This window comes from Balaenoptera ricei, chromosome 1 (genome assembly GCF_028023285.1).
Source record: "Balaenoptera ricei isolate mBalRic1 chromosome 1, mBalRic1.hap2, whole genome shotgun sequence".
Lineage (NCBI taxonomy): Eukaryota > Metazoa > Chordata > Mammalia > Artiodactyla > Balaenopteridae > Balaenoptera > Balaenoptera ricei.
In genome coordinates, this window is record NC_082639.1 from 170,356,292 (window position 1) to 170,376,661 (window position 20,370).

Below are 20,370 nucleotides of genomic sequence, written 5' to 3' on the forward strand. Positions count from 1 at the left end.
TTGACATTAAACCCAAGAAAATTAAGTTTTGAAGATAATTTCTCAAACTAGAATTTGGCCATGTTACCATGCTGAGCAGCAGTTTCAAAGAGAAAGATAATTGGGATTTTTAATGAGCTTTGAAACTTACCAGAAAGGTGGGATAAAAGCTATAAAAGATGTGGTATTAGGCAGTGTGACTTTAGACAGCTCTTACAGGATACATCCTATTGGTAATATCTTTCTTCTCTACTGTGATTAGCCAGAAAATAATCTTTTCTTTATTAGCTTTTCTCCTCATCTCCTTTGAGGAAATACTCCAAGGTCAGTTGTCACCCAATCATAATGTCCCTAGGATAACTGACTGATATTCTCAAATCTGATTAAGTCAATGGGACAAGTAAATCAATTCAATGCAAGAAACAGGGCAACCACTCATTTTTTTCTTGCCAAGCTATCAGCTAGGTTTTATAAAATAAGAGATAAGAGTTCAGAATTGGGTTATGGTGATGCTTCTTTTCAATCCAGTTCTTAAAGCACCATGATTTCATTGTTATCTAGAAATGGAGCCCACCTGCCATATTCATTAAATGGCAACCATAGCTGAATTTTCTGGAAATAATGCCTTGCATTTTATAGAATATGGCCTCTACCAATTATTATTCCAATACTGTTCAGGCTTTAGGAATCTCCTGCCAAGTTTAAACACTGTGGCACTAAGAAAAGAAAGAGACTCTGGGGAAGAGGAAATGAAATTAGCTTAATAAATCCTAATTTGGAAGGGAGAAAAATGACAAATAGAAGAAAAATGCAAATGACAGAGAGGCAAATAGTTTCCTCTAATGTCTGTCTCCTGATAATATTTTAGAACCGAGATTATATATGGACAGCTAAAGCTGAAAGATGAGTAATAAAAATATCTTGAATTCTACTGGAATATCATGTTCTACATTATTTTTTCCCATTCTTGGGAAAACGAACAAAAATTACACTAATTGCCACAAAAGAAAACTCAATACTGTTACATATAAGTAGAAAGTATACAATTACATTCACTCCAAACTATCTTCTTGTCCTCACCCATCCCTAAGTAACTCCTGAATTTTCAGGGTAGAACCCTTTTTTGGGTGATGGAGAAGACTGTGCCTACGATCCTTAGCAATGATTTCCTGCCTGCTGAGCAGCATTAGTCATGCATCCTCCTCATGCCCATAAATGGAGGACAAGCCTACACTGATGCTCTCAGATGAATTTAAACAAGGCCTGTTCTGAGAGAACCCTCAGAGCCAGACTGACAACACTCCTGCAGCAAACCCATCTTCAACAGAAGCATGTTTTGTTTCATCGTACGCACACTGCTAATAGAGGCGTAGAACAACTTGAGATCGCTGTGCACACCTAGGGCTTGGAGCAGGCCTCCCATTGTGGTGTTAAGCTGGGGTGTTGCTCTGTGAGCCAAAGTTGAGATCCACATACTCAGTGTTAAGAGGAGACTGTATTTTCTTTTTTTAGTTAATTAATTAATTTATTTATTTATTTTTGGCTGTATTGGGTCTTCGTTGCTGCACGTGGGCTTTCTCTAGTTGTGGCGAGCGGGGGCCCACTCTTGGTTGCGGTGCTCGGGCTTCTCATCGCGTTGGCTTCTCCTGTTGCGGAGCGTGGGCTCTAGGGCGTGCGGGCTTCAGTAGTTGTGGCTCGCAGGCTCTAGAACACAGGCTCAGTAGTTGTGGCGCACGGGCTTAGTTGCTCTGTGGCATGTGGGATCTTCCTGGACCAGGGCTCGAACCCGTGTCCCCTGAACTGGCAGGTGGATTCTTAACCACTATGCCACCAGGGAAGTCCCTAGACTGTATTTCTTTTGATGAAGAGTTTCCTCTTCGATTAGAGCAGTCATTCATTCATTCATTCATTCATTTATCCATTCATTTACTTCCAAACATCCGGGTGCCTACCTGAGGGCCAGGTATTGGGCTTCAGGCTGGGTAGCCCTTGTGAGAGAAAAATTCAAGTGATTTTCACCATTCAGCCAAGCCAACACAATCTCGGCTAATTTTAGAGCAGGGTTTATGAGAAGAGAATCCGCTTTAATTCTTACTGTCTAACCCACTTACTTATGCCATAGGAAGGCAGTATGATGTGGTAGAAGGAGCAATGGACCCATAATTATAAATCCTGGGTTTAAGTTCCAGTTCTACCAAAAAGAGACTGTGTGACTGTGGGCAATTTACTTAACCTCTCTGGGCCTCACTTTCCTTTTTTGAAAAATGAGTGGGTTGGACTTAAGATTCCTTCCATCTCTAAAATTCTTTTATTCTATATGGTAACACATTCCACAAAGTTTCCTTTGTGACCAGAATTAGTTGGTGATTTCTTAGCTCAAGTTTCCCTTTGCCCTCTTTCATTGTTAAACCAAATATGAACAAGAAGCAATAACATTTTGTCACAGCCAACAAATTGCCCTTCCACTGAATGATCTTTGGAGGTCAGGCCACCCATTGCAATATCTAAATCCAAAGGCAATGGTATGACCAACTTGTGAGCTGGTGGGCTGCCATCCAAAAGGATGGAAATGGTTGTAGGCGGCCAAAATTCTTGGCTGGTACATTTTTAATAAACATACAAAATAAGAACAGCATTTTCCACTTGGATTGCTTAATTTGGTGCTCATACCATCAGAACATTTGCTGTAAGGATAAAGATGATGTGATATATCACTTATTTAGTGCAGGATGAATTAACTTTCACAAATGAGAAGTAGGTTATGGAGTCATCTGTAAAGCATTTTTATCCTTGCCTCTTGTCTCTGGCAAGAGGAGATAGTTTGAGTCACTACAGCAACATCTCCACCCCTTTTGGCCCTTTGTAAGAGTTTTCCCTGAAACATAATCTCTGCTGGATTTACTGTATTGCTATGAATGAACTAAGGCAAATTGGTGTGAATTCTTTGTGGTCAAATATGTCTTATTAATACTTTTCCAAGATGGTTCGATAAGTCTTATTATAACTTTTCCAAGAAAAAAGCCTCCACAGCAAATGTTCTTTGGCTAATTTGGAGAATATTTGAGGTGCATGTGTTTTAATTACATAAATGACAGTGAGTATTTATGATAAGGCAATGAACCTCATAGTTAGTAGCTATGGTTTTTAATTGTGCCTATTGCACAAACTCATCCAGTTCTTGGGTTCTCTATTTCCCTGTCTCTACTTGTAATATGGCAACAAGGACATTTGACTGGCAAGGCTGTTTTCTCTCCGGCGCTTGGAGATCCTTGAATAAAATGCTCTTCTGTGATGGTAAGCTGTAATCAGACATGTGGGTGGAAATTAGTGTTCAAGTACACCATGTTTAAGCGGAGGTACTGTACCTTTTGACTACTTGAGGCCACCCTGGTCCTGTGCCATAGGTCCAGGTCACTGAGTATATAAGGCTGTTGGTTTGAGGCTGCAGGTTCCAAAAAGAAAATAACTTGGTATTGAGTCTGAAATGGGGAAGCTTTTTATAGTTAAAACTGGGCCACACAGTTCTATTATAGACAAGTCAGGCATTCACCAAGTATGACTGTAACTTGTTCACTTTTCTTTTGGAAGTGTAAATGATCTCAACTATCAAAACTATAATTTGAATTGTGCCTCCATCTTTAAATAAAACACCAAAACTTTTGAATAGATTCCTGGAGTCATGGCAGGTCTTCCATTTTGGATTAGATCCATCCTAATCATCTTAAAAAATACACACTCCTTCTCGGGACTACAAGAGGCCTGCAATTTGTCCAGTTTAAATTTTCATTTGATTTTTGGATTTGCTTTTCGATACCTAAAAACTCCCACAATTATAAATCCTGGCTTTCTAGATGGGGCTTTCTGGATGGACTGCCCCCGCCCCATGCCATTGACTTTAAATGTTTTCTTCGCCAGCATTTTACGTTTACCTTTTCAAGGTGATTTCAAGACCAAACGAATGACGAAAAATTTAAAACTATCATTATTTGACATCACTCCCCGGCCCCCCGCCCCCCTCTCCCCCCCCTCCCGCGGCCGGAATTCCCTTTTTGCTAATGACGATAGAAAGCGGTTTCACCGGCTGCGTTTCTCTTCTTCCATTCCCGCTGCTGCACACTATGCCGCGCGCGTCTCCCGGCGACTGCGTTTCCCCGCGAGTTGCCTGCGTTCTTTCGGGGATGAAGTCATCCCTATACTTGGTGTGTGCATATCAGCTCGTTAAATCGGTACAGCACACTGGGATTCCTCGGGAAGAAAAGGAGCGAAGCGAACAATGATGACCATATTTTACATTTATACGCCACCCCTCCCCCCACCCCGGAGGAATCGCCGGGAGCGGCGCGCGGCGGGGGCGGGCCGTGGGGCTGGCCGGGATGCCCATCGACTGGCAGGTCCCGATCCTGAGATAGCAACAGGACGAGCTGAAGACAAGCCCCGCACGAGGGCACCCGGACGGGCAGATCCGGAGTCCCGCGGCCCGGCCCTGTGCCCAGTCACGCATCCCGGTTGCCGCCTCCTGGCTTCCCAAGCCGGTGGCCGCAGGTCCCGCGCCGGGAGGTCCCGGCGCCCCAGTCTCCGCACTCCGGCGCGGGGGAGGCCTGGGAGCTCCCCCCAGTCTCAGGGGAGCGGTAGGCGACCGGGGTGGGGGGGGGGAACGACGGCCAAGGACAACCCCGGGGGAGGAACCCTAGTCAGCTGCGGGCGGGGTGGGGGAAGCAGCCCCGATCCCAGGGGGCTGGGGAGGCGGGGTGGGAAAGCAACAAAGAGCCTTTGCTAACCCGTCGTCGCCGAGCCCGCTCCCGCCCCTCCCCGCTCTCCGCAGTACCGCGGGGGGTCCGGCCGGCGGCAGGGGGGCGCCCGGCCCCCCGCCTCCCTTCCCCCCTCACCGCCCCCTCGCCCCCGGGGGAAGGGGGGGAGGAGGGCGGCGCCTGCGTGTTCCTCCGCCGCGCGCCCCGCCTCCTCCCGGGCTTCTCGAGGCGATCCCGACTCTCCTCCCGCGGCTGCCGCAGCTGCCGGTTGCACACGGCCTCGGCGGCGGGCGCGGCGAGCGCGGGCTTGTGGAGCGGCGGCCGGGCGCGCGGCCCCGGCGGGCACCCCTCCGAGGGCGGCCGAGGAAGCTCCCGGGGGAGGAGGAGGAGGAGGAGGAGGTGGGGGGCTGTGGCGGCCGCGGGACCCGCTCGGCGCCTCGGCCTCTCCGCCCCCTCCCCAGCTTTTCTTTCGCCCTCTTATCTCCCACTCCGGGCCGGCGCCTCGGCTTTGTGCGAGGAGATGGTGTAGCCCCGCGGCCGCCCGAAGGAGGAGCTGGACACTTGTCTCCCGGCCCCGAGCTGCGTCCCCGCCCCTGGAGGAGAGACCCCCCTCGGCTCGGCGCCTCCCGCGTCTCCCGGCTGCTGGGGAAGCCTCGGCGCGGCCGACACCATGAGGTGAGGGGCGCGCGGGGCGGGGGCCGGCGGGCCATTGTGCCGCGGGAGCCGCGACCCCGCTCTCCCCGGACCCCGCCTTCCCTCTCCCGGCCCGGCGCGTCTCCCCGGTCTCTGGTCTCTTTCTCCCCGCTCCCGCTTTGTCCCTTCTCATTTCTCTTTCTTTCTTGTAATCCTCCCCAACCCTTTTATGGGGGGGGTCCTCTTTTCGACGTTGTCCCGTTTTTCCTCAAATGCTCCTCTTTCGCCCAGGATTTCCCTTCCTAAATTTAATTTGCTCCTGGCTCCCTCCCCCCACCAGCCTTTGCAAGCCAGACCTGGGAGATGGGGAGGGGTTCGAGAATCGAAGCGTGCTTGTTGCTGGGAAACAGGTATTTTTCCGTCTGTATGTAAAAATTTCGTGCACTTTTATAACAAAACTCTCGTGTTTAATTAAAAAAGGGAGAAAAGTTTGAAAGATCTGAAATTTCTGCGGGGAATAAAGTGCTCTGGTAGCGATAGGTGAAAGCTCTGAAAGGTGAAATTTCACGATGGTGGGGGAAGGGAAATAATTTATTAGGTTTATATTTGGGGGGACACAGTGAAAGACTGGGATAAGTAAGTTGTTTGGGGTGTGTAAACGGGGGCGGGAGAGGGATTTGTTTGGAAAACCGTTTTCTCTCCTTTCTCTGTAGCAGCCTGTGTTGCATTGCAGCAGCTGCTTTTTCCTTTTCCTCTGTAATCAATAAAACAGAAGCTAAATTATTTTTTCAGCCCCAAAGAATTGAAGGTACGGTCGTAAAATATTTTTTTAATTGATACGATGAAACATATGGTGTGATATTTTTCGTTTTTGTTTCTCCAATTGTGTAAGAGAATAAACCATGATGTGGTGTGTCATTCATTGGAGATTTTTTTCAGCCTTTCCTAAGCCTGTTTTGTGTCCCTAACCTTCTCTTTTCGGATTGGTGCAAGACTTCGTGAGAAATGGGACTTGGTAGACTGAAGGCTGATCCATTCTGCGTTATCATCCTTACGGCCTTCCTTTTAGGTTAAACAGTTGTGGATAAAGTAAATTACTCCATTTCTGTCTTCTGGAAGAGATAGTCTTACAGTTCATTTGGATTTGAATCTCCTTTGTGTTAAAAGATTAATGGCTAACCGTTGCCAAGACCTTTATAATGTAATACAATGAGATTTGAATGATAGAATCTACACATTCCTGCGCTTTGGCAAGAAAATGTCATGTCATTGGAATTCTTTCTCAATTTAAGTAGTTTTCATTTTAAACTTTTTTTTTTTTTCTGTCAAGGTTGAACACTACCACTTTGTTTATATATATATATTTTTTTTGTGGTATAAGCTGTGTTGAGTTTTCACTTCAGCTTACTGTGAATTTGAATTATGTTTTTCTTTAATTCCAAGTTATAGACCTTTATTTGAAGGCTTTAAAAATTGTTTTTAATGCTCTGTTTCTAAGTGACCCTTTTCCTTAGTGATTTCACATGCAAGTTATTTTCAAATATAAGGGATCAGTTCAAAATGTAATTATGGCATACAAACCAAAAAACATAATCTTCATAAAATGTGGCTTGAAAAATGCGAGTCATGCATTTGAGCGTGGTTTTTTTAATCAAGTTACTGATGTCCTTGAAGACTCAGGAACTATAATAAAACATCCGTAATGTTAACATCTTGTAATACAACATATTGTTGATTTCTGCTTTAAAGATTTAATGCTTATAGGGGTCTTGCAGACAAGAATTTATCAGATTTTTCCAAACTTTGGGTAAAATTTTCTCAACATTGAGAAATGTAAAACAATGAAAGTGGGATATTTTAAAATAAAATGATCATAAAGTTGTCATACTCAGAGGTTGTGAACCAAAAAAAAAAAAAAAAAAAGTATTCAGTGAAGTTTGATCACTATCATGTATAGCTGTGAGTCTGTCAACAGTAAATTATGTCTTCACTTAAAAGTTCCTTTTCTTATAAAAAGTAACTTGTAATTTTTAAGCTGTTTTCCTGCTCTATTGCTTATTAAATGTAGAGAGGGACGAATCACACTGATTCTTTCCAGTAGCATAAATATGGAACATGGTACACAGGTCAGAAAAGTTTGTTCAGGTAGTGTAGTGTACAGTAATTCTTTGTAGACTAATTGTGAATAATTTAAGAGCAGAAAAGAGGATCAGCTTTTCACTTTGGAAGGCACTGGATTATTTGGTAGGTGGTTTGTACAACTCATGTATACACATTTCCTTAGATACCTGTAAAAGCAGGACGGTGTGGTGTGAAAGTAAAAGGTTCTTGTGCTGGCTGCAAAAAGCTCTGGGATATTTTGGTGCTTAAGAAAGGGCTCTTCAGGTTATATTCATATTTGACTTAGTCCAAATGATGCTTTCAAGTATGGTAGGACATAAATGTTATACTATTAAGTCGAATCTCTCTTATTTATAGTAAGGAGTAGTTCTGATGTTTTAAAGGCCATCCGGAAATAGGAGTGCATGAGTAGGAATTTCCATTTAACTTGGTCAGAATTCTGAAGAGAGGATATGCTAAATATGTTGGCAGTTTAGGCATTGGTGTAAGATCTTTCAAATGACTGTAATTTCAGGAATAGCACGCTCATTGTGGTATAATGTAATAATTCCTGTATAGAAGGAAACAGAATAATACTTTACATTCCTGAAACAATCTTAACGGCATTCTATACTTGTAAAAAGCTGTATATAGAATTACTTGTTAATGTTTTGCTTACAGATAAGAATTAAAAAAATGAGAAAGTGTATTTCTCACATAAGACAGTGAAAGGGTTGAGACCCAAAAAACTGGTACTTCTGTTAGTGTAACATCCAACTTTTTGGTTCTGTTCTTATTGTTCATTTATGTAATGTTTCAAAAGTATAAGATTTATGATTGAGGTAGGTGTATATATTTAATATTAATATAGTGTATGCCTTTTAAATGATTACATTTTTACTTAGTTGGTTAGTTACTCAAGATCTTATTTTGATAGAAAGAAGAGCTTGTCTGATCTAAAATAGTTGCATGTAGCCTAGTGGCTAAGAAGAGTTCAGAAGATTTTGGATTGACATTCTTAGGTCCATATTAAATAGTCCAGACTTCCACTCACTCTTCTGTGACTTTCTCATGGAAAAAGGTGTTGTGGAGTTGTGAGGATTCATCCAAGCCACTTATTAGCTGGATGACCTTGAGCTGATCACATTATTTCACTGATCTGTATTTTAAAATATGTAAAAATAGGGATAATTCTTTACTGGGTATTAAGGATCAAATGATAATGGAAGAGAGTGTGTATTGCGTACTTATAAGCATTATACAATTATATTACTTCTCTTGTTTTAGGGCTTAGTTCTGTTTTAGACTAGTTATATAAATCTTTTGGGTAGTTAGCTTCACCTCATCCAGTCCAAGTGTGGCAAGAAGGTTTTTTTTTTTTTTTAATTAATTAATTAATTTATTTATTTTTGGCTGCGTTGGGTCTTTGTTGCCACGCGGGCTTTCTGTAGCTGCGGTGCGGTGCGTGTGCTTCTCATTGGAGTGGCTTCTCTTGTTGCGGAGTGCGGGCTCTAGGCGCGCGAGCTCAGTAGTTGTGGCTCGCCGGCTCTAGAGTGCAGGCTCAGTAGTCGCGGTGTACGGGCTTAGTTGCTCCGCGGCATGTGGGATCTTCCCGGACCAGGGCTCGAACCTGTGTCCCCTGTGTTGGCAGGCGGATTCTTAACTGCTGCGCCACCAAGGAAGTCCCACAAGCAAGTTATATTTTGCTTATCTACTCCCAATTGGTAGTGGCTGCCATGTTGATAAGGACATAGCTGCATTTCTGGGTTTGGTGAGAAAGTGCCATGATTAGTAATGTTTAATAGGGATGAGGGTCCCAGAGAGTGGCAATAGAGTGTTACCTGGAATGCTCATTATTTAACCATCTGTGATCTAGTCCACCCTTCGTATTTTGTAGGTGAGGAAACTGATCTTTAAGTTTCCGTCCTGTGTGTATATTTAGTCTTTGAAGTAGTTATTGTGATTTTGTTACCCTCGTTTAAATTTAATATACATTTTAGAGTGTGGCACAATCAAAGCTCAGAAGATCCAGGGTTTATATGCTGACTTGTTAATGGAGAAAACAGATAAAAATGGAGATAATTCTATTATTTCAAAGATTGTTGTGTCAGATGTCAAGTGAGATACCCATGAAAGGATACAAATAGTAGTCTCCATGCCCACGGATCTTCCTTTATGTTTGTAGCTTTGGGATGTGTGACTCTCTCACAGACGTTAATTTTAGGGGCAGGAGCCAAATTTGCATTTTTTGGAATGTTAGTGCATTGTATTTAGGCATTGTTTTGCCTTGTAGGTATTAAGTGAACATATCTTGAATAAGAATGTGGATTAATGAAGAAAATTTACCGGTTTTTACAGTAGTCAAGGTTTTGGATACCTTTTTAGCCCAGTTGGAATACGCAAAATAACTGGCAGGCCCATTTGGCTGGTATAGAAGAAATTACATACTGGACTGACAGTTTTGGTTACTTATCCTACACACAGCTTAAATCTGGGGTGACTGTATAACTTGTAAAGCACCCAGTCTTTATCGTAAGTGTAAGAAGGATTTGGAAAAATGTGATTTCAATTTTTATGCAGTTGTTGGGGAGGAAAAGGATACTTAAACTCTTCCTGTGCCCCTCTCCCCCTTCTTTGAAACTGACAGATGGAACTGAGTGGAAGTAAAAGTTAAAAGGGAGAATCTGAGCTGAGGCTGTACCTCAGTGAATGATTCCCCTAATAAGGGCTTATGAAGTTTTCTTACGAAGTTTTCTGGAATAGAAATCAGAAAGGGAATTCCTTGTCAGACCTTCTGGGAAGTAGTCCTTGATTTATCTACCTCCCAGCTCCCCCTTTGTGTTACTGTGTACTTTGCATGTTTTTTGGCCATTGCATTTATTACATTGTTTTATAATGATCTGGATCTATCTGTTCCTCTTCATTGTAAGCTCCTTGAGGATAGGACAGCGTTTTTATATTCACGGTACCAGCAAAATATTAGGCAAATAGTGGGTGCTCATGTAAATGCTTAACTTTGGGGTGTCCTTTTCCAGAATCTATGCACTAACAATAACCAGCACCATTTTTGGAGCACCTGTAGTGTTCTAGAAGGTGTACTGGGTATTACAGGATGTAAAATAGTATTTGGCATATAGTAAATGTTAATAAAGTTATTTAATTGAAACAAACAAACAAAAACAAGCATCCTGACCACAGGAATAGTGTTCAGAAACAAACGGAGTATGTTTCTCGCTCAAACACAAAGCTCAGAAGTGGCCAAAAAGAATCAAACTCAAGTTTGTCTAACTCCAAAGCCCTTTTGGAGGATACCGGGTTTCCTTGACTTTCTCATTAAATTCTGCATTAACAGAATGGCCATCATTCTGTTTTTTAGTCTCTTTGATTATGGGACTTGCAGATATTTTTGAGCAACAAGCTTATGCATGTCTATTGGTTTAGCTTATTTCTACTCTACTTAATGACTGCTTTGTTTTGATTCTTACTAGTGCTTAAAATACCAATAATTGGATAGTTTGTGATATTTATGATGGAAGATGTATTAGCTTAGGGTGCTGTAACAAAATCCCACAGAAATTTATTTTCTCAAAGTTCTGGAGGCTGGAAATCTTGAGATCAGGGTGCCATTATGACCAGGTTCTGGTAAGGCTCTCTTTACTGGCTTGCAGACTGCCATCTCCTTGGGCACCTTCTACTATGTTCTCACATGGCAGAGAGTGAGAGAGAGACAGAGCTCTCTCTCTCTTCTTATAAGGTCACTGATCCTATTGGATTTGGGCCCCACCCTTGTGAACTCATTTAACCTTAATTACCTTCTAAAAGCCCTGTCTCTGCATATTGTCACATTGGGGGTTAGGGCTTCAACATATGGATTTTTTTGGAGGAAATAATTCAGCCCACAGTAGAAGATACCCAGATTTTTTTTGTCAGTGGATATAACTTTGATGGAAGAAACTAATCTGTATAATGCTTAGATGATTTATAGATTGGTTTTATTAAGTAACTCTACATGAAGAAATCATTTACTAACAGGGAATGATTTACACAAGAGACCTCTTATATTTTCTAGAAATTTCTGTACGCTGGAAGCTTCTGTTTTGTAATGATTCTAATAAACTTAGTTAACATGTACTTTTCCAAAGAATCCTTTTGGTGTAAAGCAGTCAGTGTGCATATATTTCAGTGCAGAGGTTGCATGGAAGAGGGTAAAGAGGACAGGCTTTGAAGTCAACCTGAGTTCAAATTCTATTTTGACGTTTATGAACTAAGTGATTTTTGAGTAGGTTACAAACAGTTTTTGAGATATGAATTCCTTCTGTAAAATGGAGATGCTTTTTGCATTACAGAGTTGTTAGGAAAATTAAGTCAGAAATTATATAAAACCCTGGCATAGCATTTGGCATGTAAAATGGGCTTGAGAAGAGTAAATCCCCTACTTCTATGAAAGTCTGACATCTCTTAAGTTTATGTTAAGAATGTGAAAAACGATGTAAAATGGTGCAGCTGCTTTAGAATCAGTGTGGTAGTTCCTCAAAATGCTAAACATAGAGTTACTAGATGACCCAGCAATTCCACTCGTCGGTATATACCCAAGAGAAATAAAAACATATGTTCGTGCAAACTGTACACAAATGTTCATGGCAGCATTACTCATAATAGTCAAAAGGAACATGGATGGAAACGTGCTAAGTGAACGAAATCAGACATAAAAAGCCACTTATTTTATGATTCCATTGATACGATATGTCCATAATGGGCATATCTATAGAGACAGGAAGTAGATTAATAGTTGCTACGGTCTTGGGATAGTGAAGGAGGAGTGGGAAGTGAGTGTGTGCAAAAGGGTTCCCTGACCCCATTCTACTCTGTGTGTGTGTGTGTGTGTGTGTGTTTGTGTGTGTGTGTCAGGGGCAGGGGGAGGTTGAGGGCTTCCCGAAACCAACAGGCAATTCCCAGATGCCATCAGGGTGTCTGAGAATTCATCTCAACTCTGACACTGTCTGCCTGGAGATAGAATGAGATTCCAAGGGTAAAGGGCTCAGTCCCACAAGACCCACCCTCCACTTCAGAGGTGAGTTGCAAGTCCAGGTTGTCACCTGTACTTCTGACCGACTGGCTGTGAATCAGAGGGTCCCCACAGCTCCCTCCTCAGGTGTAGTTAATTGGCTAGAACAGCTCACAGAACTCAGGAAAACTTGTTTACTCACTAGATTACTGATTTATTATGAAAAGTTTATATTAAAGAGTAGGAGCCAGATGAATAGCTGCTACACAGGGCGAGTTCCTGAACAAGGGAGTTTCTGTCCTCGTGGAGCCTGGGGCCGGCACAGTGGCACGTGGAAGTGTTCTGGTTCCCCAGTGTGGAAGCTTTCAAAAAAGAGAGCCTAAAAGGCTGTTCTTTTGTTTTTTGTGGAGGCTTCTTTACATAGTCATGATTGACTGAATCATTGGCCAGTGGTGATTGATTCAACTTGCAGCCCCTCTCCTCATCCCTGGGGACGGGGCGGGGTAGGGGCTGGGACTGAAAGTTCCAACCCTCTAATCACTTGGTTGGTTCTCCTGGCACTAGCTCCCATCCTTAAGTGCTTCTGAAAGTTACCTCATTCACATAACCAAGACACCTTTATCGCTCTCTACACGTAGGAAATTCCAAGGGTTTTAGGAGCTGTGAACCTGGAACTGTGGAGGAAGACCAAATATATATATATCTGAATGACCAAACATATATCTTACAAATCAGTGTGTATGGGGTTTCTTTCAGGGGTGGTGGGAAATGTTCTAGAATTAAACAATGATGATAGTTGCATAACCTTGTGAATATACTAAAAATCGCTGAATTTTATACTTTAAAATGGTGAATTTTATGGTATGTGAATTATGTCTCAACCTCCACTCCCCATCCTTGGATTATTATTTTCACTTATGCACTAGAGTAAATAATACCAGAAGATGGTCTTGTTTGCTTTACATTGTTTCTGACATTTTTGTTACTTTGGACTGATATTTTAAATTGACATCTTCATGTTTTCTAAAGAAGAGATACTGAAGGTAGAACCATTGGGCTTTTCTCTTTAGGGGACCAGGCAGGTAGGAGTGCTGAAGTGGAAACATTAATTAGTGGTGCCTTTGAGAGGCCTGAACATATTTTGGGGTCATATCTTTGTGCTCAGGTAGCAGCCATCTCTCTGGTAGCCCTGTTATAAGCAAGGATGACTAAGGTCACTGATTATATCAGTGAAGCAAATCCATCAGAACCTTCAGAAAACTGTTCAAACCAGGTAGTGTGTTTTTTTGTTTTTTTTTTTTTTTTTTGGGAGTCTGTTTACAATAATCTCAAATACCAAAGAAAGTTTTTGTCTTTGGGAAATGAAGCAACCTTGATGACATTTTTTTGCCCTTCTAGAACATCTGGTTTTGGCAACCAGTACATCTGATGATAATGAAGTCAAAATGACTAACTGTCCTTCAGAGGTCCTCAATCTCCTATCCTTTTTGGTATCTGTTATTGTATGTGTCAACTTGGTAGGGAAGAAGATTCATAAAGAACCTCAGAACATAAAGTGAAATAAAATGAATAGCTCTTTAGGTCAAATCTCAAGGGAGTCCAAATTGCTTGTCTAACAGTGCAGTGAAGGGATCTTTCTGTGCAGGTTTTGTAATGATAAAATTGGTTATATTTGAGTGTCTGCTTTGCTCTGAGATGTCCCTTCCTCTCCTCTCCCAAATTCTCATCTCACATTCGACTAGTATCGCAAGCAAATTGTGCATTTTTTAACAATTTAAGATTTATGAATCATAAGTTTTCATTTCAGTTATTTTGATCTCTTTTTAGTCTCTTTAATCTTTTATTTGCAGTATTTTAAGAAAATGAACCAATTTACTATTATCGAAATAAACGTCTGGTCAGTTTTTTATAATAAAATTACTTTTTTTCTTTCACTATAAAGCAGTACAGGTTTTGCATAGATTTTAGATGGTATGGAAAGTATAAAGATTTTAATAACAAGTCCAAAGCATCTAGAATTTTGATATTTTGGTATATAGCTTTCTAGACTTTCTGTAATGCACATAGGCAGCCATAAATGTGCTTGTGTGTGTATGAGTATGTTTTAAATAAAAGTGAGATCATACTGTTTAGAAGTGAAATTATGTTGTGTATTTTGTAACTGGCCCCTTTCCACATCTTGTCACTAAATAGAAATCTAAATAATTTTAAGTGACTGCACAGTGTTCTCCCTATGCTTGGAGTGACCTTAATTTCTTAGGGATAGACTTTTAGATTTTTTTTCATTATTTTTGTTATTATAAAAAACACTGCCATGAACATCTTTGGGTACATATCTTTGTACACCTGTGTATCATATTTTATATCTGCACAGATACTTATATTTTAGCATATGTTTCTAGAATTAAAATTGAGGAGTAGTATTTATTTTTCCCCTTTCTTTTACTTTTTTCTGTCGGCAGGTCCCATCACGTCGCCCTCCCTTTGCTTCTCTCCATCTCACTGACACTGCTCAAATCCAGGCCACTGTTAACGCTCACTGGAACAATTAGTGTCTCCTCACTTGCGTTCTTGTCCCCCATTCTCTATACATCAGTTAAAATGATCTTAAAGTGGAAATCCGATATTGTTCTTTGCTTGCTAAAGCCTTCAATGCCATCTTAGTGCTCTTAGGATAAAACCCAAATTAATAATAAAAGCAAAATTATTAGTAGGTCCTGCCTGATCTGACTATATTCTAGTTCCCAGCATAGACGTCTGAGTATGCAGTAAGTATTTGAGTGAATAATAAATGAAATTACCAGACCAGAGGGAATTTTATCAGTTTTTGACACACATTACCAAATTAACAACATGGATGAGAGTGAGAGTGCCACATTGTGACCAACTCAAGCCATTATCAGCCTTTTTAATCTTTGCCACTCTGATAGGCAAAAGGTGTTATCTCATTGTTTTAATTTGTGTTTCTTTGATACTAGAGTTGGACATTTCTTCATGTGTTTACTGGACATCTCTGTTTCTGTGTGAATTGTCTATATCCTTTGCCTATTTTCCCAATGGGATGTTTAGTTGTTCCTGTAATGATTTATACCATCTTCAATAAGTAACCCTTTATGGTGTAGATATATTGATATTATACCAGTTATCTAATGTGGTATTACAGACCACCTCAAAACCTAGTAAAACATGTGTGAGTTGGCTGGGCAGTTCTGCTGGTCTCACCTGGATTCACTCATCTTTTCATTCCCTGACTGGGTTCATGTGGTTTGTCTGTTTGTCTCTCACTTAGTAATAGCAGCCTTCCATTAGATCATGCCCCAGTGTGCAAACTTTTATCAAACTTCTGCCTGCATCCTGTTCCCTTAGTCTTCTTGGCCAAAGCCAGTTACATGGTCAAGCTCAGAGTCAGGGTGGGAGGAGACGACACAAGGGTGAATCAAGAGGTGTGACTGTTGGGTGCTGTGATGTAAAATCAACCAGATGTATCTTATAAAGAAATTTATCACTTGTCTTTTAATTTTGTTTTGGTAAAGAAGCATTAAAATTTCATGTCAGATCTGTTAGTCTTTACCTTTATAGTTTCTGCCTTTGGTGTCATGCCTTCCCCAACCTAAAATTATATTAGTATTTACCTACCTTTTTTTCTATTACTTTTTGGTTTATGGTTTCATTTATGTTTAAATTTAAGCCATCTGAAATTTGTTTTGGTGTAAGATGGGAGGTTAGTATTTGACGAAATATCAAATATTTAGTCCTTTGTCAGCATCATTTGTTGAATAATCTGTCTTTTCCCATTGGTTTGAAATGCCACACTCATTGTATACTGAATTCCCATAAATACTTGGTTCTGTTTTTGGACTCATTAATTATTTGTCTAATTCTGTGTTACTACCTCACTATCTTAATTACTCTGAGTCTGTAGTATATTTTAATTTCTAGGAAGGAAAGTTACTGTTCATTTTCTTGTTTTTCAAAACTTTATTTGCTATTCTACTTAATACATTCTTTTAGATTAGTTTTGGAATCATTTCATCAATTAAAACGAAAATGAAATAAAAAAGAAAAATTGCACCCCGAAACCTGTTGGAGTTTTGATTAGAATTGTGTAAAACTAATGGATTAATAGGGGTAGGGGAGAGAATTGACCCCTTTATAATACTGAGTTTTTCATTCTTTTTTCTCCTCCATATATTCAGATTTTTTATTTCATCTTTAGTAAAGTACATCAACACTTTAGTTTCTAGTTTAGTAGGTTTGATATGGTACCTTTAAAAAGTTCTTACATATTTAGAAATTAAACTTTCAGCTTATTTTTACTCTAAGTATATCTGTTCTCATTTTTTTCTTAATTTTATTTAATATGTATGCTTGTATTTAAACATAAAGCTTGTGATTTTAAAAAAGTTTTTCCTTCTCCAATAACTCAATTCCAATGTTGGCATTTATATTCCTCAGTTTTCTTAGATTTTGAAATGTAATAGCTAATGGTTACTGAGTACTTACTGCCTGAAATATCAATACTTCCCATATTAACCATTTAATATTCCTCCTATAACTTATAAGGTAGGAACAGTTGTTATTCCCCTTTTATAGATGAGAAAGCTGAGTCGCAGAGGGTTAAGTAACTTGCCCAGGGTCACCCACTGGTAAACAGCAAACTGGGATTCCATCCCAGGCAGTCTGATTCCAGAGCCCATGCTTTTAACCAGTATGCTCGGGTCTCTCATTCAAACATGAACTGAGGTCTGTGTTTGAAATTTCTAAGTGTTGATGTATGAGTGAATAATTTACTTTTTCTTTGTGATTTCATCATATAAGGGTTCTTTATTTTCTGAAAATAATTGGTACAAGAACAAGGCCATGTAGAATGAATTGACCTAGAATAGGAGTAACATTTCAGAGATAGCAGGGGTGGGGAGAAAAGACTTTACTTGGGTTTAATCTTGAAAAATGAAACAAAATTATGGAAACATTCATGTTATAGTTGCTACGATGTGTTAAATTCTTAAAATGGAAGAAGAATGAATCAAGTGTTGTTTGCTTGTTTCGCATAATTTTTCTTTAAAAATTGCAAGATCGCATGAAACTATATACTTCGTGTTATGATGGACTTTTCTAGTATGATCCTAAAGAAATCCATTTTTGCCAAAATATTTAAAGGCTTCATTATCAAAGCCCACTTATATTTTCATATTATTTTCTTTTGCCCTCCTATTATCTCATCTTCATTAGCTTTCTCCAATTATTTGCTCATGGTATCTGTTCAAATGCTTTCAGGGGCAAGCAGCAGACTTAAAGTACTTAAATGTTAAGAACATTTACTATCTCATATAATTGGAAGTCCCGAGAAAGAGTGGGCTCCAGGCCCACTACCCTCAGTGGCTCATGGATGTCTCTGAGAATCCAGGTACATTTTGCCATCTTGAGTATCCATTTCATCTTCACACGGGTAGCAAGCAGGCCATGGGAGTTCTAGGCTTCACATTCAGAACTAGCAATTCTTACAGGAAGGAGGACCATCTCTTCTTTTGTTCCTTTTTCCCCCTCTTAAGGTATAATTTACATACAGCTAAATGTATTAATCATAAGTATATCTACAGGTTGATGGATATTTACTACATATACACATCTGTGTAGCTACCAACCAGGTCAGGATACAGAACATATCGAGTACTTTTCACCCCATTAAGTGCCCTTACGTTCCTTCCCAGGCATTGTCCCTCTCCAATTTTCATTTCTGCCAGTGGCTTTGCCAATAGTTGGAAACAGTTCTCATCATTTTTAGTGACTTTGTAAAGCCCTGCATCTTTTGGAAGGTTTGCACTTCTACTCTGTACATGATACTCATTGTATTGCTTTGTCATTGAAATACCTGCCATCTTTGAGAGACTGACAGGGCAAAGGTGAAGTGGACTGACAGGCTCCTGTTACCGTAGGAGGGATGTTTGACAGGGATGAATTTTATAAGTTGTTAGTTCATTAGTTTTTCTGGTGTGTGTGTGTTAGGATGACTTCGCTTCCCTGGGCGACCTGGCAAGTTGTGGGAATCTGGCAATGAATCATATTAAGACCCCTGAACCTATTTTGGCCTATGTTACATTTTTACATATGTGTTGCTGGATTTTCTAATTTATTGCATTGGTGTATTACCCCATCCAGTCTGTGATCTATGCAGCAGTCAGATCTTTCTGAAATTCAGATTTTATCAGCTCAGTCTTATCTCTAAAACACTTCAGTGGCTTCCCATTGCTCTTAGAATCAATACCAAACTCTTCATTATCATGGCCTACGTCCCACATGGTTCCTCTTGCTCTGTGATTCCAAAGTTAGTAAAATGGCCCAGTAAGATGAATCCTCAAAAACCACTTACAGGGAATTCCCTGGCGGTCTAGTGGTTGGGACTCTGCACTTTCACTGCTGTGGGCCTGGGTTTGATCCTTGGTCGGGAAACTAGGATCCAGTAGGCAGCGCAGCGCGGCCAAAAAAAAAAAAAGGAAAAGAAAAAAACCCAGTTATAAAAAAGTAAAAATGTGCATGGACATACCCATTCCCTTATGCTTACAGTTTAGTGGGGGAGGAGGCATTAATCAGTTTGGTACATGGTATTGTGAGGGTAGAGACTTTCATATATTTTTGTTTGATTCCTTTTTAAATAATGTCATGTGCAAATAATATTTTAAAATTTTCTCTAGCGTGTATGCCTTTTAATTACAGCAGGTTGCCAGTGTTATTTTGTATTGCTTTAGTATTTTGTTAATACCCATCTATTATTTTTTTTCAAAGCATCTACTTTAAGGGAAATTCCTCCATCATCTTTTTATATTCCTCTGGATATGGAAGTTTTTCAAGGTGGTTTCATTTTGGGAGGAGATAGGTCTAATAGAATCATCATTGGCTTCAAAGCTTTTCTGTACTTTACTGGCTGTGAGATCTTGGCTGTGCCCAATCTCAATTTCTGTTTCTGCCAAATGGAATTGATAATGCATTGCCTTGGGGTGGGATAGGGAGGGTGGGAGGGAGGGAGATGCAAGAGGGAAGAGATATGGGAACATATGTATATGTATAACTGATTCACTTTGTTATAAAGCAGAAACTAACACACCATTATAAAGCAATTATACTCCAATAAAGATGTTAAAAAAAAAATAATGCATTGCCTTGCTTTGTGGTTTGCCATAATGCATTTAGAGGATTTATGGATTTAGTGTATTCTAGCTATTGTTTTCTTTGTGTTGCACCATAACTTTTTTTAAAAAATGAAGTTCAAGCTCCTGAATGTTCTTCTGCCGTTTTCTTTAACTTTTAATGTGAAAAACTTCTTTTCTTATTTTAGGCACTCTAAAAGCAAAGGAGCTAGTTAAATTCTTAGAACCTATGTTTTAAAATGTTTTAAACTTTGTTAAAATGAATCTTTAAAAAGCAGACCCCCTGAACTGTGGAACCGTTATTTGTATCACTAGGAACCAGCCCCCTTTCTCCTGCAGTGGCCACCTCAAGTCTCTCACTCTACCTTCCTTTCATATGCTTGGTTCCTACTTCGTCAGCTATTCTTCCCAAACTTCCTCCTAAAAAAACATTCACCTGCACTCTGTAGCACACAGATGTCTCCACCTGGCATTCAGGGTCCTCTGCAAAACATTCCAGCCATGCCTGTCCATACACCCCACATGAATTCATTTCACAGTGGTCTGCTGCTTGTTCCCCAAAGGTTCTGGTGGAATTTTGGTCTCATTACTTCTGTCTTCTGGAAAGCTGCCTTCTCTGTGCTCACTCAGACTCACTCTTGCTTCAGTTTCCTCTGCTAGTTTATGTCTTTAGTGATTACTCCAGGCTAAGTCTCTCTTATTGAACTCAGATCATCTGTTGACTGTTCAGCTCATTTGGTACTTCAGACCTAAAATTTTC

The 20,370-nt window shown here is 40.3% G+C and overlaps 1 protein-coding gene and 1 long non-coding RNA gene across 14 annotated transcripts in view; one reads left to right on the top strand and one right to left on the bottom strand.

The window, feature by feature from the left end:
- Positions 1-1,546: 1,546 nt before the first annotated feature.
- LOC132376167 (uncharacterized) lies at positions 1,547-4,960 on the bottom strand. 2 transcript variants are annotated; one of them, XR_009506237.1, is made up of 4 exons: positions 4,758-4,960; positions 4,058-4,224; positions 3,345-3,421; positions 1,547-1,683 (listed from the first exon to the last, which is right to left on the bottom strand). It is a non-coding gene; the product is annotated as an uncharacterized LOC132376167 (long non-coding RNA). The 2 variants fall into 2 exon arrangements; XR_009506235.1 differs by having other exon boundaries at positions 4,058-4,960.
- Positions 4,961-5,057: 97 nt separating this feature from the next.
- ENAH (ENAH actin regulator) overlaps positions 5,058-20,370 on the top strand; it is a 149,314-nt gene continuing 134,001 nt past the window's right edge. For 3 of the 12 annotated variants that reach the window (XM_059941741.1, XM_059941749.1, XM_059941757.1), the window contains exon 1: positions 5,691-5,770. In XM_059941741.1, the coding sequence (XP_059797724.1) occupies positions 5,724-5,770 (47 nt within the window). In that variant the 5' untranslated portion in view covers positions 5,691-5,723. Of the gene's footprint in view, positions 5,403-5,680; positions 5,771-20,370 lie in introns of those variants that run through there. The other 9 variants (XM_059941670.1, XM_059941691.1, XM_059941708.1 and 6 more) reach the window with 7 other exon arrangements.